Genomic DNA, 24,688 nt, shown 5'->3' with positions numbered 1-24,688 from the left:
AGACTCTGATACAGATTTACAGGGTGAGGAATTAGATGTTCACTGAAAGTTTGAGAGAAATTCTTCCATTAAACCTTCTGGGCCTAGAACCTTTTTTGGACTTATTTCTTGGATAATATTTTCAACATCTTTCTTATTTTTGTAGTTTTATTTCCCAGAAAATAGTCCACAGTATCAAGGTTTTCATATGCATTAGAACAGAGTCAGATATGCTGTTCTCCTCTTATTTTCCTGATGTTCTTAAGATGCAAAACCACATTGAACTATAAAAAGAGATTAAGTTGAGATCAAGACTAGGTGGGGTGGAAATTGGCTAAAATGAAAGGAAAATAAAACAAACAGGATTAAATATCTTATTAGAGAAAACAGAATATCTCTGAGTCTGAAGAAAATTAAGTCCATGATAATTTAAAAAAAAAAAAGCAAACTTGAGTAAGGATGCAGAGAAAAGGGACAAAGAGATTTTAATTGACAGTGGTTGTCCAATGTGATCATTCCAGGGGAGGGAAAAAAAAAACCAAAAAAACCCCACCAACTCAAACCAATCTGTTCACAGAACAGACAGGAACATATTAGAAGAAAACTTCTTAGCTGAAAAGAAGACCTTTTTTAATTTCTGGAAAATTAATAGAAAAATGCCCATACTGAGATTTATACTAGTAAAATGACTTTTGAAGGTAAAGAAAAATCCCAACAAGCACCAAGCAAATTGCTTGCCTAAATCAGACCAGCCCACTTTTCTACCTTTTTTGTGTGTGTGATATAATTGACATATAACAATAGATTAGTTTCAGGTATACTTGCAACCATTTTAAGATTCAAGACAATGGGATAAGAGCAAAAGAGTCTTGAGGGGAAGATTTTGAGACTCAAGAATTCTACAAATAGTTAGGCCACCATTTGTGTAAAGACAGTTGAAAGGCATTACCTAGGGCAAAGACTTAGAGAAACATATCATTCGGAGTCCTCCCTGAAATCACAGATGCGTCTAAATGAGGAATAGGAAAAATCAGAACATAAAAAACTGGCAGCGACACTGTTACCAGTTAAACAAAGGGTTGGCAAAAGTAAAAAACACTGATTGAAAAAGAGGATTTTGTGGCTTAAAAAAAGTGTAAATAAAAGCTGGGTCTATCATTCTGGATTAAGTGGACAAGTATAAGTATGTGTGAGGGCAGCAGATCAAGAGATGGAAAGGCACATTAAGTTTCTCATTACATAAGGAGGAACATAAAAATGAATGATTTGTCATTGACTTGAATTATTTGTGAATATAAACTGCATTTTTATTTGATAAACATAAAGGTAACAACCAGGAGAATTATAAACAGGCTCTCTGCCTTCCAATAGAAGATAAAAGCAAATATAGAACAATTCAGAAAACGAATTAGCCAGAAATAAAAACTATAAAATAGGATAACAGATGACCAAACAATGGGTTAAACAACAGCCGGAGTGTAGACGCTGCAGTTTTTAGGACAGACCCTTTGTGCCTCCAGGCTTTTGCTAATGCTGAACCCTAGGCCTGGCTTGTTTGCCTGCCCTATTCAAGGCTAAGGCCTCAGTTCTAGCCAGACTTTTTCCTCCGGGCAGTCCTCCTGGACCACCCGGGGCAGAATGAGCACTCCTCTCACAGACTCCGCAAGCACGTGCGAAGAGGTGATCCGAGACGAACCACCTCGCTCCCTCCCACCCCGAGGGGTCGGGCATCGTGCCAGGTTCGGGCCACAGGGTGAAGCACTCAAACCCTGATCGATTGTAATGTATGTCTTTCCCCTCGTCTCTCGCCCATTCCCTCGGACGGTGACCCTCCGCGAGAAGCAAGTTTCAAACTGGCACCGACTGCTGACGGATGCAGTGAAGGACCCTCGAAGCCTCCCACACGCCCGCCTGCTTGTCCCCGCGCCCTGAGTAGGGGGTCTTTCCTCCGCGGTGCCGGATCAACCTGAGGTTTGCCCCGCCCCCGCTGTTGCAGATTTGCAGGTCTCAAGGCGTCCGCTGGGAGGCCGCGTCCGGAAGAGCAAGAGCAGGAGAGGAATGGGGCTCGGGGTACCGCGTCTAAAGTCCCTTCCCCAAACCAGAGGGGCTCCTCCCTGTCGCCAAAGATGTGGGGTTCAAGGAGGGCTCTGTCCCACTGGATTTGTCGAAGAGAGACTGGGGCTGAGCCCAAAGGTATTGGGGGTTAAAAGGCAGGCGATGAGCAGAAGGGCTCAGGGTAGACTGGTGGCGCCCTGGGATGAATGAAGTAGAAGTGTCCCACACGCCAGCCGCGACGCAGCGAAGGGGTTAAGGCACTGCGCCCCGCCCCAGCCCCGGGATTGGTGGCCCCGGGGGGCGTGGCCGGAGGGCGGGCCCGCGTTTGCCGCAGCCGCGGGTGGGCGGGGCCCTGGCGGGCAGCGGGAGGGGCGGGGAGAGGAGCCGGGCCCGCGCCTAGCGCCCCGCCGGGCGGGCTTCGGGCTGCGCCAACGAGCCGGGCCGGTGGCCCCCGCGCCGAAGACCCAGCACCGGACCCTGAGGCAGCGAGTAAGTGAGGCAGGCCCACTGCAGCGCGCCTCCCGGCTCCAACCTGTCTCCGTGCCCGCTGCACCGCGAGGCTCGTGCAGCTGGACCCGGAGCTGGGGAGGGGGCGCGTCCCGCTGCTGGGGTCCCGGGGGTGAGGGGAGTGGAGATGAGGCCGATGATGTCATGGATGCTTCGCAGGGCCTCGGGGAAGGTGGAGGCCGGAGGGGGTGCGGCCCGGATTATGTCACCTCTTCCCTCTGCGCCCCGCCCCCCCGGGCCACACGCGTTGCTGGGGAGCGCTGGGAGGTGCGGGAGGGATTTCTCCCACCGCAGAGACCCCCCGACCCCCACCCCGGGCACCTCCTCGCAGTGACCTGTGGCCAGGGTCTCTATCTGTTGGCGCTGCGGGCCGTGGGCTGCTGGTGATGGCGAACACCCGCCCCCCCCCTCAATCCCCCGTGCGGAGGCTCGTGTGTGCGCGCGTGTGTGTGCTCGGGGTGTGTGTGGGGGCCCTGTCAGCCCCCTCAGTCCTGAAACACGGGCTTCATCAGAGCCAGGATCTAGGGGATGGGCCCCTTCCCCTTTGTCGCCAAGGGAAGATGAATCTCCCCTCACACATCCCACCAAGAAGTTCTGGAGACCTCTGCACCCCCAAAAGCCCTACAGTGCCCCCAATACCTTTTCTCAGTCCTTCCCGAAAGTCCTTCCTGATTTTCCTGGCCGGATTCGTTACCTCTTTGCATTGGTCATAACTACCATTCCCACACGCATTCTCTCTGCATCTCCTCAGTGCCAGGGCCCAGAGACCCCCAATACTGCCTTCTGTTCCCCCTAGTCCCAGGGAAGCCTCAAAATGAAATCTCTCTGGAGTAGCCTGAGCTAAGTGCTCCCAAACCCCTTCCCCTCAGGGGAGATCAGGGATGCTGTCCTGGGAGGCAGCATTTGGATTGCTCCTTGAAGGATGCAGGATGGCACAGAGAGCTGAGAAGAGATTTTGTGTGTGAAGTGGAGAGGGGCTCAGGTCAGGGGAAATAGGATGAGCAGCAAGAGATACCTTTAGGGCCCTGCTGCAAGCTCTGCTCTGGTTCTGAGGGCTGAGAGGAATGTTAGGCATTTACCCATAATACATTCACTTCTTAAAATTCCTGTAAGGTAGGTGTGAGAACCCGAGGTGGAATAACCTGCATGCAGTTCCACCCCTAATCAGTTGAGCTGGGATTTACACTTGGAGCTGATGCCTCCGTAACTCTGCCTACTGCACTTGGCACTGCTCATGGAAGAATTTGAGCAAAGCAGGACAAGATTGGCTTTGCCCTTTATAGAGTCCATGGCAGCTGAATGGGGGAGGGAATGGAGGGCAAGAAAGGCCAGTGAGGAGCGCCCACCAAGGATGTTAGCAGGAGGGGCTGCTGAGATCTTCAAGGGATGAATGGGCTGAGCTTGGGGCCTCTGAGACCCCCAAGAGAATGGTGGAGCATTACTAGCTTTGGGAGGGACATAGGTAGGGAGGGGCTGGGTGGTCACTGTGGGTTAGAGGGACCTGCCCATGTAACCCCCAGGTTTTGTCTAGTTGGCCCCTTTGTTAATACTCATTAATACTGTTTGTAATGTCCCAGGCACTGAGGGTTGATAGTACAGAGACAGAGATAGAATAGGGCAACAGGCTGACATCCCAGGTTGCTGACCTGATGCCATGAGGCTGTCTTTGCAGACCATACTCAGCTACCTGGCCTAGTTCAGGACCCTGACTCACAGATGAAGCTCAAACCCTTCCCCTGGGCTCAGTTTCTGTCCATCTGGGAAACATGTGCTCCTCCTTATCTTGCCAGCTCCTGGCTGGGGTTTTGAGGAATGAAGCTGTAGCAGCCCAAACTTGGGAGAGGCAAGGGGCAGGGAATGCTTGCATGCGGTTGACCACAACAGGTTAGAATTATGTCAAGAAGCTCTTTGGGGGGCGAGGCTCCAGGGAGAACTGCAGTGTGTTGGTAGTCAAGGTGTCCCCAGGTGTACCACAGGGATAGGAGGGTCAGAAAACAGTTCTGGGACCTCATTTCCATCCGTCCAGGACTCAGGCATCCAGGTCTGGCTGGGGACCACACACACTCCAGGGAAACAGTGGGTCAGAGTGGCATATGATCAGCCCCAACCTATGGTCAGATTCTCCTTTCCTAGATCTCCAAAAAGGTAGTACTGCATGTTTGTACTGCACTTTACAGTTTACAAAGCACCTTCCCAAACATTGTCACTCTCACAATCATTATGATCACTTCTAGGTTTGCTTCTGCCCACACTCAGGCTTCTGGCACAGCCCCCTTGCCAGATCTCTAATCTCAATATTGACGCCTTCCTTCAGCATTTCAACATACTCAGGTTTCTACCATGTTTAATTCTAAAATTAGAAAAGAGCCCTTGGATCCCAAACCACCTTAAATTATTGCCCTCTCTGGCCTTCTCTTTTAGCAGGGAACTCTCTCATCTTTCCCGCCAGACCCTCCCTACTACTCCTGTAGTCTGGCTCTGCCTTGCACCACTTTTCTGAAATCATTCTGTCATAGATACCAGTGATGTTTCCACTTGCCAAATTCAGGGTACCCTCTCTAATCGCAGTTTTACCTGGCCCCCTTTTTAACAACAGGAGCTATCTCCCATCATAGTCTTCTTGAAGCCCACCTCATCATAGTCTTCAGGGCCTACCTTCTCCTGGCTTCTTCCTGCTCCCACACTGCCACCCAGGCTTCTGGGGCTCTGCCACCCTAGCTACATGCTGGGCCCCACCCATACCACCCTTGAATGCTCATGATTCCAGTCTCTTTCCATCCAGTATGTGAAAGATATCTTTCTCTAGTCTTCCTCAGAACATCTGTTTCTCCCAAACATTCTCCTCCTGTCACGCTAAGGGTGTCACACACACCCTGGTGCCCTGGTCCAGATCCTCCCTTGCCCCACCCCGGAACCCCATCTATGTGAAGTTTTGTCAGTTCTTCTTCCCAAACCCTTCCCAGATCTTCCCACTGGTTTTAAGCCTCAGGCCACTCACCTCCTTCCTCCCAGTCCCCAGTGGCTCCCTACACTGCATCCAGAGATGGCAAGAGAAAGGAGTCATGCTTAGGGTGGGAGGGGGATATCTGGGCTGGAGTATGAGGGGAGTGGAGACAGATCAGGGCCAGGGTGAGTCACTACAGGCGCCTAGGCCATCAGATGTAAGGAGGCACTCACTCACAGGGTCCTGCACTTAAGTTGCACCCTAGGTGCCTCTCTTGCCTCATCTTAAGTCTCAGCCTTATGGGACACATGGGACAGATTGGCTTAAGGGAGGAAGGTAGTAAAGTACTGTTCTCCACACCTGGGGGCCAGATGCTGAGAGAATGGAATTTACAAAGGCAGTGTGGACTGGTTTCGTGGTGAGTTACCTAGGGCTGTAATTCTAGGTGTGGTGGCCAGAAGACTCCTGAAGGGCAAGAGTTTTGTCAGGCTTCCCTGGTCTGGAACCTGACAGGACAAACACAGCATTAGAATTGGGTAGAAGACAGTGTGAGGAGTGCACAGGGGCCAAGAGCTGCCACCTGTACCCCTTCACCTTGGTAGAGAAGGAGGGCTCCCTGTCTGGTTTCTGGTGGGAGCAGGGTTTAACCTGCCTGAAGGGCGCTCCCTGCCATCTCTGGCACACGTATTTGAGCATCTCCACTCACGGCCGGCACTGCCTGCTGCCCCTGCCCGGTTGGATTATGAGGATCTCTGGGGCAGGTGTTCCCAGGTGCGGGCTTGAAACAAAGGAACCAGGAAGCAGGGCCTTCCTGAGCACAGGTAACCCGAGGCCCTGCTCCCCCTGCTCCTGTGGGCCTGCCTTGGGGGAGGGGGGACGCACGTCCACAGAAGTACTCAGAGGAATTCACGGTGAACTGAGCAGGATCAAGGTCCACAAGGAGCAGGGGGAGGGAAGTAATCCAGGAAGTCTTCCTGGCGGCAGTGAATTCTTTGAGGGGTTCTGCCTGCGCGGAATCCTCCAGGGCGCTGCTGGACGCGGAGGCCCCGCCCCGCCCCGCCCCGCCCACCTGTCGGAACCGCAGGCCCGGAGGGAGGCACGGCCGGCGCTCGCAGCGGGCGGCGCTGCGTCCTCTGCCCTGGCCTCAGCCAGACCCCGGGCCTCTACCGAGGTACTGACCATGGGGAGGGGGCCCTCTCGTGCCAGGCTCCCGTGCGGCCGTGTTGGGAAGACCTCCGGGAGGGCCCCCTTGCCACGCGCTGCAGCCGCGGTCCCCGGCTCTCCGCGGGGGGGCGGGGCGCGCCTGTGGTGGCCCAGATGCGCGCGGCCGCCGCAGCTCCCGCTCACCTTACCCACTAAACCCGCGTACCCTTCCGCGCCCGCCGCCTTGGGGGGTGCCTGGCACGCGACAGCTCTGCGAGGTAGGTCCTTCATTCCTCCCATTTCGCAGAGGAGAAAACTGCAGTCCGGGATGGCTCAGTCGGCCCGTCCAAAGTCGCGCAGCTGGTTCGGGCCGAGCCCCGACAGCGAGAGTGAGGCACATGGCCCCTGCAGACCGGGCCTCGGAGGGTCCCAGGCTTGAGGACCTGTCGGCCCCTCACTCCCTTGGAAAGGCAAGGAGAGGATCCTGCGCTGGTAGTGAGCCTCCACTTCTGCCCTTGACTGCAACACCGTAGGTTAGGGGGCCGGGAAGGACTCTCATCCACAATTTTTTGATAGGGGTGGGTTTCTCTCCCTCCCTTAACTTCTGAGATTCCCTATTGGATTCAGATACTGCTGTCCCTTTCCAGCCCCATTTCCCCAGCCCATGAGGTTGGGATCTAGGGGCCCAGACCCAGAGTAAAGAACCCCTAAGTTATGGGGGTTGCAGTGAAGAGTTGAGGAGGGGTCACTGAGTCTGGGAGGCTCATTGAGGGGGTGGGTTTGAGGTGGGAGCTGAAGAGTGGAATACTGAGCTGAGCAAAGTTAGGAGGGTAGGTGCATGGCCCCTAGGAGTTGGCCTTTGTCGGTTGTGCGACAGGCGTCCCCTATTACCAAGCTATCACTATTTCCCCAGCCCCATTCCTTCACCTTGAATGTTTGGGAACTCTTGTACCCACTGTAAAGAAGGGGACACTGAGGGGCAGGGTGCAGATGGTGCCGAGTCTGACTTGGCTGGGGTGGTGTGAGTGGGGTTGGGGCTGACCTATCTCTGCCTTCCCACCTGTGCCCACAGTGCCCCCCTGGCTTAGTCATGGCGAAGCTGGAGACACTGCCTGTGCGCGCTGACCCAGGGCGGGATCCCCTCCTGGCCTTTGCCCCTCGGCCCTCTGAGCTCGGACCCCCAGACCCTCGCCTGGCCATGGGCAGTGTGGGCAGTGGGGTGGCCCACACCCAGGAGTTCGCCATGAAGAGTGTGGGCACCCGCACAGGGGGTGGGGGCAGCCAAGGCAGTTTCCCTGGCCCCCGTGGCAGTGGGGCCAGCAGGGAGAGGCCGGGCCGCTACCCCTCAGAGGACAAGGCCCTCGCCAACTCACTCTACCTCAACGGCGAGCTGCGGGGCAGTGACCACACAGATGTGTGCGGCAATGTGGTGGGCAGCAGTGGTGGCAGCAGCAGCAGCGGCGGCAGCGACAAGGCCCCACCACAGTATCGTGAGCCTAGCCATCCGCCCAAGCTCCTGGCCACCTCTGGCAAGCTAGACCAGGTCAGTCCCCAGGGCCTTTTTCTGGGGATGGGAGGCAGCCCAGAGAGGAGGTTGAAGTGAGCCTTTTTGGATGTTAGGTTGTAGGGGCTGGGATAGCAGCTGGGCTGGGGAGCCTTGGGGGCCAAATCCAGTTGGTGGGTCTAGGGCAGAGACCCAGCTGTAGGGAGGCGGGTGGTGGGTGTAAGGTGAAGACCCAACCAGGAGGGACACCCAGGATGGAGATGGGGGCAGGGGGAGGTGGAAGGTGGGGCCCAACAAGCCTAGGCCCAAGGGAAGAGACTGGGGCCAAGGCTAAAGCCCCATCCCGGTGCCCACTTCCCCTTCCTTGCTTTTATGCAGTGCTCGGAGCCACTAGTTCGGCCTTCGGCCTTCAAGCCCGTTGTACCCAAGAACTTCCACTCCATGCAGAACTTGTGTCCCCCGCAGACCAACGGGACCCCTGAGGGACGACAGGGCCCTGGTGGCCTCAAGGGTGGACTGGACAAGTCTCGGACCATGACCCCAGCGGGCGGGGGTGGGGGCGGCCTCTCAGACTCAGGCCGGAACTCACTCACAAGCCTGCCCACCTACAGCTCCAGCTATAGCCAGCACCTGGCGCCCCTCAGTGCCTCCACCAGCCACATCAACCGCATCGGCACTGCCAGCTATGGTAGTAGCAGTGGTGGTGGTAGCAGCGGCGGTGGGTCAGGCTACCAGGATCTGGCGACCTCCGACAGTGGGCGGGCCTCCAGCAAAAGCGGGTCATCCTCATCCATGGGGCGGCCAGGCCACCTGGGATCGGGGGAGGGCGGAGGTGGAGGCCTGCCATTTGCGGCCTGCTCACCACCCTCGCCCAGTGCTCTGATCCAGGAGCTAGAGGAGCGGCTGTGGGAGAAGGAGCAGGAGGTGGCAGCTCTGCGGCGTAGCCTGGAGCAGAGTGAGGCGGCGGTGGCCCAGGTGCTGGAGGAGCGTCAGAAGGCCTGGGAGCGCGAGCTGGCTGAGCTGCGGCAGGGCTGCAGCGGGAAGCTGCAGCAGGTGGCCCAGCGCGCCCAGCGTGCCCAGCAAGGCCTACAGCTGCAGGTGCTGCGGCTGCAGCAGGACAAGAAGCAGCTGCAGGAGGAGGCAGCCCGGCTGATGCGGCAACGGGAAGAGCTGGAGGACAAGGTGGCCGCCTGCCAGAAGGAACAGGCTGACTTCCTGCCCCGGATGGAAGAAACTAAGTGGGAGGTGCGGGCTGGGGGCTTGGCTGTCATTTGTGTTCCCTTCCTTCTGTCTCTGGAGAAACCGGAGCAGCAGCTCACAGCTGTCACAAAGGGAGTGAAGGGAGTGGTGGGACCAACTAGGAGTGTCTTTGAGGACCAGAGCTGTCCCTGGGCTGTGTGAGATTAGCCATGCCTGTCCCGAGCCTGAGGAGGGGGCCCATGTGTCATTTCTGCCCTAATGAGGAGCTGACCCTGAGCCCTGGGGCAGCTTGGTGCCACTGGGGCTGGATATGGGGGCTGGGTTGGGGGTGAGCAGAGCTCTGCCTTCATCCTGACTTCTCTTCTCACTGGACCCTGCCCAGGTATGCCAGAAGGCTGGGGAGATATCCCTACTGAAGCAGCAGCTGAAGGACTCGCAGGCGGACGTGTCCCAGAAGCTGAGTGAAATTGTGGGGTTGCGCTCGCAGCTGCGGGAGGGCCGGGCCTCGCTGCGGGAGAAGGAAGAGCAGCTGCTCAGCCTGAGGGACTCCTTCAGCAGCAAACAGGCTAGTCTGGAGCTGGGTGAGGGCGAGCTGCCCTCTGCCTGCCTCAAGCCGGCGCTGACCCCAGTGGACCCGGCCGAGCCACAGGATGCACTGGCCACCTGCGAAAGCGACGAGGCCAAGATGCGACGTCAGGCCGGGGTGGCTGCTGCCACCTCCTTGGCTTCCTTGGACGGGGAGGCTGATGCTGGGGGGGAGAGTGGGACACGGGCCCTGCGGCGGGAGGTGGGGCGGCTGCAGGCTGAGCTGGCAGCTGAGCGGCGAGCCCGGGAGCGCCAGGGTGCCAGCTTCGCAGAGGAGCGCCGCGTGTGGCTGGAGGAGAAGGAGAAGGTCATCGAGTACCAGAAGCAGCTGCAGCTGAGTTATGTGGAGATGTACCAGCGCAACCAGCAGCTGGAGCGGCGGCTGCGAGAGCGTGGGGCCGCAGGAGGTGCCAGCACGCCTACACCCCAACATGGGGAGGAGAAAAAAGCCTGGACCCCCTCCCGCCTTGAGCGCATTGAGTCCACAGAAATCTGATCCCCTACCTGGGTGTGTGGCCTTTTGACCAATACTCTGTCAAAGGCCAGAGTCCCCAATATCCCCTCCCTGCCATCTCTTTTCCCCATGTGCCCTGTTTCCCCAGACCAAAGAGGTTCTCAAAGCAGCTGTGACCAGGACCCCCCCCCCCACTGGGTGCCTCCCAGCTCTACCACTGCCCCTCTGGGCAGCCAGCTCCACCCTCCTCCCAAGGAGGAGATGGGACAAGGCAGAGTGAGTGGGAATGAGGGGCCCAGGCAGCAGGGGAGACCATGCTCCCTTTCTTGGCCCTCTCTTGTTGGAGAGGTAGCAGGCCTAGGTGCCCAGCCCCTTGGTGGCTCTGGGCTGCTACTGGTGGCCACCCTGTGTCCAGAGGTGTTCTCTGTGCCCATCTCCTAGGCCATGTAGCCTGAAGGGGCTCGCGTGGGGTCTGCTAAAGGTGACAGACCTTGGGCTCATGGCCTCTCCCCTTTCTGCACTTTTCTCCCGCCCTTGGGCAGATTGGCAGGACAAGTGGGAGCAGATGGCCTGCCTGTGGTTGAGAGGGCTACCTGCCCAGCCCCTCCCTCCCCAAGGTCTCTTGGGCTCAGGCCTCAGAGCCTGGCCTGGTCCTGAGTGTGTGTCCATGTGTGTGTGTTGGAGGGGAGGGCTGGGGCTGCAGGCTCAGTGCCCAGGGAAGATCTGCCCTCCTGTTCTTGGGAAGGGTCACCTGGAGGCTTCTTAGCTCTACCCTCACCACTCTGGCCAGGATCCACAAGACGACAGCCCCATCTGCTTGGCTGACCCCACACCCAGGGCCACTGTCCGGCTCTAACTACAGCTATTAAGTGCTACCTGCCTCTCAGGCACTCCCCTCACCCAGTTTCTGAGGTCATATGAGTGTCTGTGATGTCTTCCTGTGTCTTCCCCAACTTGATTCCCTCAGCTTCCTTCTGCTTTCATGCTCAGCCTACTGCTTTCATGCTCAGAACATCATTGTCCTAGGCCATCTCTTCCCCCAAACCTCACCTTTTCTTCCGGTAGAAAATTTTGCTTGATCTTTGGTGCATTGCCCACTTCCAAGCTCCACTGGGCCCAAGCCTGAGCCTGAGGCCCTTGTTTTGGGGGGTGGGGAGATGGCTATGATTGCTCTTGAAGAGCAAGGCTGAATGGAGAGGAACAGTGTCTCCTGGGTGTCAGGGGCCTAAGGTAGCCCAGTGTTTGACCAGGGCAGGCCTGGTATGGCCACCAGTGGGGGTTGGGACAGCCAATGTCACTTCCTCCTGTTGTGGCCCTCTCAGAGTCCATCTCCCCAAGATAAGAAGGGAAAGGCAAATTTCTAACACACCAGCAATAAAAATCGGAGGAGGCTTGGCCTTCAGCCCTTGTATTTCTCTCTTTTGACTCTCTCCCTCCCACCCCTATTCTGGGTTTGTGGGGCAGGGTGGAGGGAGCTGGCAACTACTGTGAGCAATCCCCCGACCACTGACCAGCCTCCTCACATGACTGGTGACTGTTTCACGAGCTGTGCATCCCCCACAAAAACAGGAGTGCCCCTCTGTGTGGCCTCTGTCCTTCTGCACAGCCCCTTCTGGTGGCCCTCACCAGATCTCTGAACTGGGTTGGGGGCTGACCTGGCAATCACTGCCCATTCCACTCACCCTTCACAGCACCTGCCCCAGAACCTGGGCCTGGGCCAGAGGGGCAGGGGGAAGAGAAGGCATTAGTAGGAAAAAAAAAATAGAAAAAAATATGAACAGACTTAGCTTTGGGACTTCCAACGACAAAAGAAATTATATATAAATATATATAAATATATATCTCTACCATATGTGATGGAAAGACTTCGTTCTCTTTTCCCAAAGAAATAAAATGGAGAAAGCCTCTTGAGTGGCATTCTTTTGGTCTGCTTGTGTCTTTGCACGTGTGGGAGGTGAGGCCTGGGTAAGGGGGGTGTGTGTGGAGGGCAAAGCTGGAGTAAACATTTCCCAGAGGAGGCATGAAACGAGGTGCTCACTGGGCCGTGCCAGGAGGTTGGCCCAAAGCCCAGGCTCCTCCACGTTGCCCAAGAGGAGTAGTGGTTCCACTTTTCTGCCCAATAGGGCTTTCTCTTCAGTTCAGACTGTCACCAAAAGGGTTTCAAGTTAGTTCCAGCTTAGAATCTGGACACCAGACTTACCCTTCTGGCAAGTGATACGGGACAACTAGATACAGCCTGCAGTGTCCTGAGCCACTGTAAAGCGATTAGCTGATGTCTGAGGGCAGAACACGTAGACCGTGAAGGCTGAGAACCAACTTGTAATTAGTGGTGCGCCCCCAAAGGCAGAAGGGACCCAAGTGTGCTTCATGCAGTTAGCTGTCCTTTATGATAATTCCATTGGCCATCCTAACAGCCCCCCAATGAAGAAAACCTGATTTACAGGAACTCAAGAGAGTAGTTTATTTTTCCTCACCTGACAAAAAGTCTGGACATAGGCATCATAAGTGTCATAGAGGTTGGATCATCAAGGACCTAGACTTTTCATCCTTCTGCTCTCCCATCCTTAGCATCTTGTCTTCGCCATGCCACAAGGTGGCTGCCACAGCTCCCTGAAGTGATTGAGGCAGCAGCACATGAAGAAGGTAAAAGCTTTCCCAGAAACTTCATGGTTCCCTTTAAATTTTATTGGCCAGAATTGAGTCACATGTTCTTCCCACTTCAAGGAAGGCTGGGAAATGGAGTATTTGGCAAAGAGGAATGGGATTGTTATGGCTGCCTAGAAGCAATTCTAGTTCATTTCCTGGACTCTTTCTGGCTTCTGCTGGAAAGGGCAGAGTCATAATTAGGCACTAACAGTATTTGCCCTGGAATGGCCTGAGTGAGAGAATTCTCTCTGAGAAGCAGTATCAGTGGTCTAGGGCCTCAAATGCTCACCCCCAGGCAAACAGTGCCCTCCACAGAGAGCAGGAGATGGGATGCCAGGCTTGCCCCTCCTTGCAGTGAAGTGTCCTCCCTACATTGGTTTTGTCTCCCCGACAAGATGATGCCCTGGAGGGAGCACCATTTCTCAGGTCCCCCTCACAGCCCTTAGGATGGGTTGACCAGCAGCCGAGGCACGGACAAGGAATGACGACACTGATCAGCAGCCTACAATGCCCCCAGGAACAGTCTGGGGCCAAGTCCTCCTGGAAACTCTCAAGAGCCTCTTCCTTGCCTAGTTGCCCATACCTACTCAGTGGGATCCCCTCTACTTGAGAAGGTGCAGGATCACCCTGGCTCACCTGCCGTAGCTCTGGCCTCCTCACCAGCTCCTCAGATCCATTTCTCCTAACAGCCTCGTCTTTCCATCACTAATTCTCCTCCTGAGAGCACTTTGTAGACACATCTCTATTGTAAATGCATGATTACCTCATTGAACAGATGAGGAATTAGGCTTAGAGAATTTCTTCCGCAAGACCATAAAACCCTGAGTGGCAGTCTGAGGTTCGAACCTGTGTCTAGGCAATTCAATGACTTCCAGAGCCGTCCATCCACGGCGGTGTTTCCCCTCTGCAGGTCCTAGACTCCTCCCAGCTCCTCAGCAACGTCCTCTTGTGGAGAATGTCCTTGGAAAACCCTGATAGCATTTTTTGAACCTCGGCCGCACCCGTCACTCGCGCAGCAGCCGGAAGTAGCGAGTACTTGGCCGGAAGTGAGGCTGTGAGGCCGGGGGTGTAGCCGGAGAAGTCCCGGTAGCTCTCGGGAGTGGGGTCTGGTGTTGCGGCGCCCGCGCTCGCCAGGCTCAGGTGAGTGGCGGCGGCCGGGGAGGGGGTCGCGGCAGCCGCTCCCTGCGATCCTGGGCCTTGGCTCGCGCCTCCCGCCCTCTTGGCCTGCCCTGGGCCGGCGCGAGCCGAGGCCGGGCTCCGGGCTTCCGGGCCTGGGCTGTGGGCAGCTTTCGCAGGCCCGGCCCTAGGAAGAACCTCGGCGACCCGGAGTTTTGTGACCTTGGGCAAGCGGCTTACCTGAACATTGATTTTTTCGTCTGTGAGATGAAGATAATAACTATTTGCCTCACAGTGCTGTGGGTGAGAAGGTAGTGAGATATTATGCCGCTCCTCTGATCACACTTCAGTATGCATGCGAATCACTTAGGGGTCTGGAGATTCTGTACGTCTGGCTTGGGGCCTGAGATTCTGCGTTCACACTAGCTTCCAGTGAGGCTGATGCCGCTGCTCCGCAGGCTACACTGTGAGCAGCAGGGCCCTGCGGTGTTTTGTTTAGTACCTCGGACAGGTTGAGTTTTCGGTAAATATCAGTACAATATGTATGTACCCTTTTCCAATTTTTTTTTTTTTTACAGTGTCTGGTTGCACAAGCCTAAAGGTCCTACTGATGTCCCTCCCCCTTTTTTCTCTCCAGGGATAAGAAAGATAATTGCTCTTTCTTTTTCCGTGCAAATCATGACACAGCTCTTCTGTCTCAGGGAGCTTTGGGCCCTCTTCATACCAGTTAACGTTCATTGGCCTCCTCAGATGATGCTTCATTGCCCACTCACTGTAGACCCTTGGACAGTGCTCTGTCCTGTGGAGCTGAAGCCAAGGGCTTTAGCACCGACATGGCTGATGTTTTGTGCTGTAGTCATTTATTGTTACTGGAATCTGAATTTATGTTTTTTGCACTGTGCTCACACTTTGTGGGTAGTAAGAACAGTCGCCTTTCCAGAACTAGATTGTAGGGCTCTCTGCTCTAAGTGGTCTTGGGCAAGTTCTGGCATGAATTTGCTGCTGCCTGGTAGACCAGGATAAAATCTAAAGACTTTGTGCTGCATGATACAGCTGAGAAAGTGAGGCCTTTGGTAGTTATGTAGGTCTAATTTATCAGTGTGGCTTTCTTCCCCATTCATTGGTTTAGTTTTTTTCTGGTTTCCAACAAGGCCATGTCATTCATCAAGCAAATAAGTCAAATTTGATTTCAAAGAATTTTGAGATTCCCCCTTCACTTGTCTGAAATACTATACTGTGTGGCCTTGTGAATCTAGGAAAGCAAATAAAACCAAATGTTTGGTTGTGCTAACAGTGATATGTACATGGACTGTTTATTTGGAAATTTTTTCACATGACTGTGGGTGCAGATACTTCTCTTTACCTGTCTGGATTTTGTCAGCCCTCCAGTAGTCCCATTTAGGTGGGCTGAGAGGACATGAGTGTCTATTCTCTTATACCCAGAGGAAACCCTCTGAGAGGAGTGGCTCTAACAGAATCATCTGTGGGGCCTTCTCAGACTGTATCTACCCAGGCCCTTCTTGCTGTTCTGATAGAGGAATAGCAGAGTTAGAAGAAGAAGAGAGAGCTATATAAGCTAAAAAACAAGCAAACAAACAAACTTTTACAGATGATTGTGATGTGCTCTTTTCTCTCCCTAAGTGTGGAAAGTAAAAGGAAGTGGATGGGATAGGCTGTTAGACTTGATTTTGGTTTGACTTAGCTCTGTGTGTGATACTTATCTTGACCTAAACACCTTTGCACTAGTGCTTTACCTTCAAGTACCTCTCTTGCAGGTTGTGCTTCTATGTGGAAACAGAAGCACAGAAGAGGAGAGTCTAGCCCAGTTAGCATCCACGTTAATGGCTAAAGGTTCTTACTGTCAGTCTCTAAGCCTTCACCAGGGGCTTTCAAGGTTTGTAGACTCTCAGCAGGAGACTCCATCCAGGGCCTGGAGAAAGTTAGTTTTTTGTTTTCTTAATTCTCAGGACTGTTCAACACATTATTTGCTAAGCAAAAATTGGGTTTGAAGAATCCATTTGTGGCAATTTTATCAGGACATAAGCTAGTTAAATTTTTCCAGCAAAAGAATCAAATCAGAATTAAGGGATGAGATCTGTTAACTGGTAAATTAAATATGCTGAGGGTGTCATATACTTGGTCTACAGTTAGCATGGCTGCCTCCTCCGCCTGGCTCCCCTCTTCTAACTTCTGGACTGTAGTTTAAAACGAAGCTGATCTGCCTTGTTCAGACCTGTACCTGGAAGGTGGAAAGGTAAGATTCCTTGCTTTTGCTAAGTCACATCATTCAAGGGTTGTTTGGGCAATGCCTTTCAGAACAGCCATGGTTTAGTGGTCTTTGAGGCTCCACTTTGGTTCTTGAGGACCCCTAAAGAGGAAATGGGAAGGAGGGTGTACTTGGAGCCTTAAACTAGGAAAGGAGCTTTATAAAATGATGTTCACATGTCTTTGAACCTTTAGAGAGGGCATCAGGAGTTGTCAGTTGGGCATCTCATAGTGTTCTTTCCAGCTTTCTCATGGATTCTATGGGAGTCATTAAGTAAGGAAAAACTAACTCTCAGCTGTGTTTTTCTCCATCTGGGCAAAACACCCTGATCCCCTCTTTTGTAGTGCCTTTTTCCCCAGTCTTCTGCTTTATTGGTTCTGTATTTACCTTGTGTTTCTTCCCTTTCCTCTGCACAGTACTCAAGACCCAGCTTCTGAAGTGGTTATATTTCAGACCTATATATGTAAGATCTGGTGCCTATACAGTTATTCTAAAAGTTGCGTGGTGAAAAAGTAGCTACTGTTTGCCGTTTGCAGTTTGGCTCTGCATGGCTCTAAGATTCTTTATTTTGTCATCACTTCTGTTACTGGGCATCCATGAAGAGGTTCTACAGACAGTAGGAAGTACTTGCACTAGGAATAACTTTTCAACATTTTCCTTGAGTATTTATTAATTTTTAATATTTTATTTATTTTTCTTTGCCAGGGAAGATAATTAGATTTATTTATTTAGTTAGTTTTTCAATGGAGGTACTGGGGATTGAACCCAGGACCTCATGCATGCTAAGTTCCTGCTCTGCCACTGAGCTCTTCCCCACCTTTCTATCCTTGACTATTTAGGTTGTTTTCTCTGTTCACTTATTGTCTTCTTGACGAATATCTTAATTTCCTGTTAGACTATGCATTTTGTAAATTTTTTTTTAAGTTACACACGTACATGGTTTACATAGTTAAATAGTTTGACAGATCTTATAACACTGAATTTAATTCCCTTTCTTTTCTCCCTCCATTTTTGTTACACAGAGGCACTTTTCAGCTATTTGTCTGTTCCTTTTGGCAGTCATTGGTGTATTTTAAATAGCATGTTTGTGTTGCTGTTTCTTGATTTCTAGGGTATATCTATGTCTATGAAATCTTTTGGTTTCTTTGTTATGGGCTTTGATGCTCTAGGTCTCTTGTATCATTACTCTATCTCCCCCTACCCCACTGCCCCCCCTTCATCCTCCCAATATAGTTTGCTCATAGTTTTTGGATAGGCTGATATTCAAAGTTTATATTGATAAGATTATATAAGTATTTATAGCTGAACAGAAAGTGTAAAATGATGACATTTTCTCTCTTGTACAACTTTTTTGTTTTCTCTGGAGTTAATAATTTTTGTTACTGTTGTTATTGGCTTGGTTTTCTGTCTCTATTACTTGTTCATCCTCAGATTATACATCAGAAATGTAAATCTTCTCTGCTAGGTAATATCCATCCCTTCCAGCATGAACTAGTTGCTCTTTACATCTGCTCACAGCTGTAGTCCTGGCATCTTCCTTCATCATTATCGTGGGATTTCCCTTTACTTCTCTTCTATGTTGAACTAAATTTTGGATCACATATCTCTTCTGCTAACCTTCAATTGTGATAGTTCTCTTTACCTAAATATGATGGCATCTTGTAACCTCATTCCTTCATGTAGGTAAACGTTGGTCTTTGAGGTCTTCCTTTGATTCTTCTTGTAAGTAGTATGTACTAACCATAGTGATAGCTAGGATTCTACACTGTCAGAGGTATGAGGGGCTTTTGAGCTGACCTGTTTTAACCCTCCAGCCTTCCTGGCACCTAGAAACCCTATAGATTGTTCAGGGTCCTCTCCATTCCCCTGTCTGTAATCTGACTCTTTCTTGTCTCTCCAGTACACTAGAAATGTGGGTTTTGGAATCAGATAATCTTTGATGTCAAACACCATTCTGTCCTTTGGCTGTGTAATCTTCAGCGGGTTTCTTAATCTTGTAAAGTCTCTTTTTCCTTGTTAACAATTTGGAGATAATAAAGCCTACCTTACAAAAAGGTTGTAAGGATTGGAACTGATGCAGATAAAACAGCTCATTCAAGGCTTGGCACAGAGGAGGCCCTAAGACAATTGTAGCTCCTGTTATTTCCATCTTGAGACTTAGCGTGTATTTTTTGTTTGTTTGTTTTTCTTTGTGAGGGGGAGGTAATTAGGTTTATTCATTTATTTACTTATTTTAAGGGAAGTACTGAGAATTGAACCCAGGACTTTGTGTGTGCTAAGCACACACTCTACCACTGAGCTATACCCTCCCCCTGGGACTTAGACTGTATTTTTGCAAATCAAAAAGAGCCACATCAATTCAAAACACTGGATATATGCCAGTCAAACTTTGATGTTCCAGGAAATGGTTCTTTTTTTCATTTTTGGACCATGTACAGTAATCTCATTAAGTACTCTTAGGTAGTATTAATTGAAGTAATTTAAATTATTTAGTATGCTTTTAAAATTATTTTTAAAAGTTTTTGTTAAATTAATCCATACACTCTTCTGTTTAACAGTTTTAACCCCAATAAAAAGGAGAAAAAAGTTAATTTATCAGAGGTTTAGCAGGAAGTCTCCCAACAAGGAAGCTGTATAGTTATTTTCTTTTTATGTAAGTGTATTTTAAGTGATGGCACTTGTGTTCTGTTTGTTCCACTGAATATTTGTATGTGCTTTCCATGTGTTGATGCCTGACACACACTTATTCTGTAAACCAGCCTCCTCCCTCTAGATGGACATTGGGTTATTTTCAATTTTTTGCTATTGTAAAAGAGTATTTTGTCTTTTTTTTTTTTTAAGTTATTTTTTCAGATCTAGTTCCCGAGATGAGATGAAGGACTTTAAACAATTGCTTTAGTTGTATATTGTGGGGGACTAAATTTAGATTCCAGGTTCCAATTCTGGGTTCCAGCTTGGTACCCTTAAAAGCCCTGTTCTGTCAGCTGAAGAGTTCCATTACTTGCTCTCTCCTTGGTTCCCACCATGCCTGTGCTGCAGTATTAATTGAGATCCCTCATGACTGTTTTCAGGCATAAATCTTTAATTATCATCTAAATATTAAAGAAAAAATAATTACAGTACTGTTTTCCTGATGTTTTCTAATTTTTAAAAAGCTGACCATCTGCATTCATAGAAGTAAGCTAATAGTCTATAGCAGACTTATCCTTTAAAGGGCCAGATAGTAAATATTTTATGCTTTGAAGGCCATATATTCTCTGCCAAAATTACTCAGTTCTGCTCTTGTAGCAAGAAAGTAGCCATAGACAGTATTTAACTAATGGCCTGCTATGTTCTGATAAAACTTAGATTTAGGCTCTGGGCCATAGTTTGCAGACACCTAATCTATAGCATCTGGACCCACAGGTTGAAACTTGGTAGGCAGAATGGTCCACAGGCCACAGTAAACAATCAAATGTATAAAGATTTGGTATGAAAGAATTCTACTCTGGTTCACAGAGAAATTAGAACATACATTCCTGCCATCCACAGAAACCTGTGTAGCTGGGCTGCCCGAAAAATGCCACTGGCCTGCCCTATAGTCCCCTGGTTCTTATGCTGTGGGCTCTGGAAGGAAGAGACTGATAGGGGAGTTGGTTAGGCATTTCACAAAGTCATCCTGGTACCCTCAGAGCCCTCATGGACTTTTCTGCAGCAGGAGCCCTGTCTAGTCCATGTCTTGGAAGCTTAGGGCTCCCTGGGTTTTGCGTGTCAGGCTTTGCCATTTCTTTGTTTGTTTGTTTGTTTGGACAGTTTTTATTAAAAAACATGCAACATTTCACACATTTGCATGTCATTCTTGCACAGAGGCCATGCTAATCTTCTCTGTATTGTTCCAATTTTAGTATATGTGCTGCCAAAGCGAGCACAGGCTTTGGCAATTCTCAAGGAGAAGGAAAGACAGTAAACATTTGGAGAAAGCAGGAGTACAGCAGAGTCATTTCCATAGCCTCTCATGGTTTCTGCTGTGGGACAAAAATGGGACTTGTGCTGCTCACAGGCAGGATAGTCAACACCTTATTGACTGGACGCATTGCTAATCCGCCTCCTCCAGTGGAAAGCTATGCTGCTGTACCCTGGTTTGCCAGCAGGGCAGTCGCATGAATTGGTACTCCCTGAGCTTAGTTTTTGAGGTGCTCTTTGATTCCCACCAGTGAATTAACAGTGAACAGGTCCTAGGCCTTCTGCCCTCCGCTACCCAAATGAGTGAGTTTTTGAGTTAACTTCCCAAGTGCATGACTACTCTGCAGTAGTGATTCGGACTCTTAGAGGCCTGGAGAGGAGAAAAGGCATCTTCTGAAAGGTACAGGAGCAGCATTAGAACAACAAAACTCTGTAATCACAAGTTTTGTATTTTAGGAATAGGGAGGGCTATTGTGGGTATAATTAATTAAACTTTACACCAAATCCCACTTTTTACTCTTGCTGTTAGCACGGAGCTTTTACCAACTTTCTTATTCTCCAAGTGTGCTCTTTATGTGTTGATTTCAAAGAGATGGAATAGGTTGCTCACTTTTGTTTGCAGCTTTCTTTTTGGAAACCTGCTTTCCTCCTTCCTGTTAGATGTTAGTGGAGCAACTGTCTCTTTTCTAACCATAAAGGAAGTCTCCAGAGGACAGAGGAAATTCAGACTGAGGGCCAGTCCAAAGAACTGCCCAGTAGTACCCCAGGTTTGAGGTTTTCTGTGCCTTTATGCAAGGCAGATGGGGTTTATCCTTGATGTATGCTATCTTGTGGTTTGCACATTCACTGGCATTGAACTTACTTAAGTGGACAGCAGTGTAGTTTTAATCCATTCTTAATGTGTAAATTTTGGTATTGTAATAGGTGGAAGCCACTTATTCTTCGTCTACCCTTTTTTCAGTATCTGGCACCAATTCTGGCCCAGTCATTTGTGATCCATGGCTCTTGTGATATGCCGAAGATTTCCAGGGAGTTTCTGTGGAATGCCTTCCTGTCCAGCTCTAATCAAGCACCATATAAACAAGAAATTGCTTGATCAAACCTGTGAGGACTGTGTTCTAACTGCTAAAATGATCAATACTGACACCAGAATGGCAGCCAATCTCAAGCTATTAAAACCTTTAGGATATCAAGCATTTTGCAGTCCTTTTGCCTGCAGTGCGACCCGAAGTGTGGCATGTTGGAGTATGGGAAGCTGCACATGGCACAAGAGACAGGACCTTCCAGAAAAAAGCCTCTGCCATCCTGCCAAAAAAGTTAACATTTATAACACCTCCACTTCTTGGAGGATCCTGACGACTAGCAGTACCTTCCTGGGTTTGGAATTCAGCAGGGCTTCTGCCTCTAAGGTCAGCACATTGAAGCCAGGATCACCCAGGGCCATGAGAGTTAATGAAGAGGATGTGGAAGCTTTTGATTCCTTTGAAGACCCCCGAGTTTTTCTACAGCTAAGACCAGAATACCAGCTTCACAGCTATAATAGATCTGAGACTTGCCAGCCCCTGTCTGTTTCAGAAGGTGAACTAATTTTGCACAAAGTTACAGTTTATCAAGATAATCTTCAGCCTCAAACTATTGTTGATTATTTCTGTAAGCTGAGTTCTTTGCCTGCAGAGCAGCATCCTGTTTTGCTGTCCAGTGCCAGCTTTGCTCTGCTCTGCCAGCTGAGTGTGAAAAACATACAGCTCTTTGATGCCCCAGATCTGATCAGTATTTTGAAAGCCTTTGTCAGTTTACGAATCCCTCATTCCCATTCAATGCTAGATGTGTTTGAAACCAAATTTTGCCATAAGGTGTGGGAGATGAGTCTGGATCAACTTCTCTTGGTGGCTGATCTCTGGCGGTGCTTGGGCCGCAGAGTACCTCGTTTTTTAAAAATCTTTTTCAGTTATCTGAACTTGCACTGGAAAGATCTATCCTTGTCCCAGCTGATTCACTTAATTTACATTATAGGTGAAAGTCGTCAGGTACCCCAGGACCTAATGCAAAAACTAGAATCATTGATCCTCAAGTATATAGATTTGATCAATGTAGAGGAGTTTGGTACAATTTGTTTGGGATTTTTTAAATCAAGTAGTGGTCTTTCTGAATTTGTCATGCGGAAAATTGGAGACTTGGCTTGTGCTGACATGCATGATCTGAGTAGTTATGCCTTAGTGAATATTCTTAAAATGTTCCGTTTCACTCATGTGGATCACGTAAATTTCATGAAGCAATTTGGACAGATTGCTCCTCAGCGAATTCCTTCCCTGGGAGTTCAGGGTGTCATGCACCTGACTCTTGCCTGCTCGGCCTTACACATCCTGGATGAAGGCATAATGAATGCTGTGGCTGCGTCTTTGCCTCCTAGGGTAGCATACTGTCGAAGTAAAGATGTTGCCAAGATTCTGTGGTCATTTGGAACTCTGAATTATAAGCCACCCAATACAGAAGAGTTTTATTCTAGCCTGATAAATGAGATTCACAGAAAGATGCCTGAGTTCAATCGATACCCAGAACACCTGCTCACATGCCTGCTGGGCCTGGCATTTTCTGAGTACTTTCCAGCAGACCTCATAGATTTTGCTTTGAGTCCAGAGTTTGTTAAGTTGGCTCAGGAAAAAAGTAAGTTTGAAGTCACTAAGGAGCTATATACTCTTGATGGTACAGTTGGCATTGAATGTCCAGATTACAGAGGCAGTCGTCTTAGCTCTCATCTTCAGCAAGAGGGGTTGGAAATGGTGTGGAATTTAGCAAGGAAGGATATGGACTCAAAGCCTGAATTCCTAGAGGCTCTCTTTTTACTTGAGACCATGTTGGGTGGGCCCCAGTACATCAAACACCATATGATTTTGCCTCATACTCGATCTTCTGATTTAGAGGTTCAGCTTGATGTTAATATGAAGCCATTACCATTTAACAGAGAAGCTACTTCCGTTGAAGATGAGACCAAATTAAGGCTTAAGCATGTGGGAGTCAGCCTTACAGATGATTTGATGAATCAGCTACTAAAAGGGAAATCAAGAGGACATTTCCAGGGGGAAACTGTGTCAGACACTGGGCGGCAGCCCATGAAATCAGAGAAGTTGGCCATACCTGTGGCGGACCCCCTTTGCAATGTGGCACACAGATTGGGGGCCATGGAGATGGCTGATCTGTGCCCCCCAGCTTGCATGCAGGCCCCACAAGTGAAGCTGGCTATTCAGTTGACAAACAAGAACCAGTATTGCTATGGTTCCAGGAATCTGCTCGGGCTGCACAATATGAAGAGGCGACAGCTGAATCAGCTTGGGTACCGTGTGGTCGAGTTATCCCACTGGGAATGGCTACCACTACTGAAACGGACTCGCTTTGAAAAGCTGGCGTTCCTTCATGAGAAAGTGTTCACCTCTGCTCTCTAAAGAGCCTTCAGGTCCAGTTCTACTCATAAGTGCTGTGGATGTGCACTGTGCCAGGTGCTGCGAAACAGTTATAAAAGCCCGAATGTAGGTTTGCTAATAAAATCATCTGTTGAGGAGACTTAGTTGTGTTCTTGTCTGTGGCAGATGGAAGCTAGTGTATGTTACTGTGAATTAATTATAACCTAGTCCAGTTGTATAAGGTGCTGCTAATTTGTGCAGATAAATAATAAACATCTTAAAATGTCTTATGATCAAGTAATTCCAGTCTCATTTTTCTCTCTCTTTACTGGCCTTACCTCATGGTTATTTTGAATTTTTAGGATAAAAGTGTAGTCAGGAATTGTCCAAAGTCCATTTTTAAAAAATGGTTTTCATATACTTTGTTTTAAGGTAAGAATCTTTACAACTTCACTTATATTTCAGTTTTCCCCCCCCTGCATGTTTTTTTCATACTCTTTGAAATTAAGTCCTTCTCATTGTCTCTTAGATTTGATTGGTTATCCTTAGTTGCTGGTTCTTCCTTTTTTAAAGAGCCATTTGAGAATTAGCGTAATATATTCCTCTTAGCCTCCTCTTCTGCATTTCTACTTCTCTTTCATAACTTACCCTCGCCCCTCCCCCTGACCAAAGCCCCAAGAATATTTTCTTCCTAAAGTGGACCTAGAAGAGTAGAATTATATGAATACCTTTTGGGCCAGTGGTTCCCAAATTTGATGATCAGGCAGAATGGTTTTCATGGCTAGTAGCTCAGATGAGAAGGAGGTGTATTACTTCCCATAATAGGAAGTCTAGTGGGCTTCAGCTTTGGTTGTATTAGAGCCACAAGCATAAGAAGACTGAATATATGTAAGTAAGTTAATACAGGTAACTTTTTCAAACACTTGGGGTCTATGAGGTCTTGGGGCCA

At 49.9% G+C, this 24,688-nt stretch overlaps 3 protein-coding genes and 1 non-coding gene across 13 annotated transcripts in view; 3 read left to right on the top strand and 1 right to left on the bottom strand.

The window, feature by feature from the left end:
• The first annotated feature begins 2,398 nt into the window (after positions 1–2,398).
• On the top strand, positions 2,399–12,277 carry LZTS3 (leucine zipper tumor suppressor family member 3). 6 transcript variants are annotated; one of them, XM_031434105.2, is made up of 5 exons: positions 2,399–2,523; positions 6,936–7,161; positions 7,701–8,171; positions 8,511–9,377; positions 9,715–12,277. In XM_031434105.2, the coding sequence occupies exons 3-5, from the start codon at positions 7,719–7,721 to the stop codon at positions 10,411–10,413; spliced, it is 2,019 nt and encodes a 672-aa protein (XP_031289965.2). In that variant the 5' UTR covers positions 2,399–2,523; positions 6,936–7,161; positions 7,701–7,718; the 3' UTR covers positions 10,414–12,277. The 6 variants fall into 6 exon arrangements, with proteins under 6 accessions (XP_031289965.2, XP_031289962.2, XP_031289963.2 ...); XM_031434102.2 differs by having other exon boundaries at positions 2,407–2,523; positions 6,936–7,098; XM_031434103.2 differs by lacking the exon at positions 2,399–2,523 and adding an exon at positions 2,629–6,656 and having other exon boundaries at positions 6,936–7,098.
• A 1,785-nt stretch (positions 12,278–14,062) lies between these two features.
• The window catches only part of UBOX5 (U-box domain containing 5), a 31,960-nt gene continuing 21,334 nt past the window's right edge, over positions 14,063–24,688 (top strand). For 3 of the 4 annotated variants that reach the window (XM_064475837.1, XM_031434114.2, XM_031434111.2), the window contains exons 1-2: positions 14,126–14,157; positions 16,281–16,387. The gene's annotated coding sequence lies outside the window, so the exon portion shown is untranslated. Of the gene's footprint in view, positions 14,158–16,280; positions 16,388–24,688 lie in introns of all 4 variants that reach the window. The other variant, XM_031434112.2, reaches the window with a different exon arrangement.
• Positions 14,083–24,040, top strand: FASTKD5 (FAST kinase domains 5). Of its 2 annotated transcripts, none has more exons than XM_031434101.2 (2): positions 14,083–14,157; positions 21,303–24,040. In XM_031434101.2, exon 2 carries the CDS (start codon positions 21,340–21,342, stop codon positions 23,779–23,781), a length of 2,442 nt encoding a protein of 813 aa, XP_031289961.2. In that variant the 5' UTR covers positions 14,083–14,157; positions 21,303–21,339; the 3' UTR covers positions 23,782–24,040. The 2 variants fall into 2 exon arrangements, with proteins under 2 accessions (XP_031289961.2, XP_031289959.2); XM_031434099.2 differs by lacking the exon at positions 14,083–14,157 and adding an exon at positions 16,278–16,387.
• Positions 20,201–20,307, bottom strand: LOC116147518 (U6 spliceosomal RNA). Its single transcript, XR_004131081.1, has one exon. It is a non-coding gene; the product is annotated as a U6 spliceosomal RNA (small nuclear RNA).

This window comes from Camelus dromedarius, chromosome 18 (genome assembly GCF_036321535.1).
Source record: "Camelus dromedarius isolate mCamDro1 chromosome 18, mCamDro1.pat, whole genome shotgun sequence".
NCBI lineage: Eukaryota > Metazoa > Chordata > Mammalia > Artiodactyla > Camelidae > Camelus > Camelus dromedarius.
Note: the sequence above shows the minus strand (reverse complement) of the source record. Positions and strands in the feature narration are given on the sequence as shown.

What these genes read in the sequence shown, in the direction of transcription:
- LZTS3 (XM_031434102.2), top strand. Translation starts at nt 7,027, where the DNA reads ATGGCCCCTGCAGACCGGGCCTCGGAGGGTCCCAGGCTTGAGGACCTG. An exon ending in CCCCTCACTCCCTTGGAAAG is followed by an intron (nt 7,099 to 7,700) that starts GCAAGGAGAGGA and finishes CTGTGCCCACAG; the next exon opens with TGCCCCCCTGGCTTAGTCAT. An exon ending in CCTCTGGCAAGCTAGACCAG is followed by an intron (nt 8,172 to 8,510) that starts GTCAGTCCCCAG and finishes GCTTTTATGCAG; the next exon opens with TGCTCGGAGCCACTAGTTCG.
- FASTKD5 (XM_031434101.2), top strand. Translation starts at nt 21,340, where the DNA reads ATGGCTCTTGTGATATGCCGAAGATTTCCAGGGAGTTTCTGTGGAATG.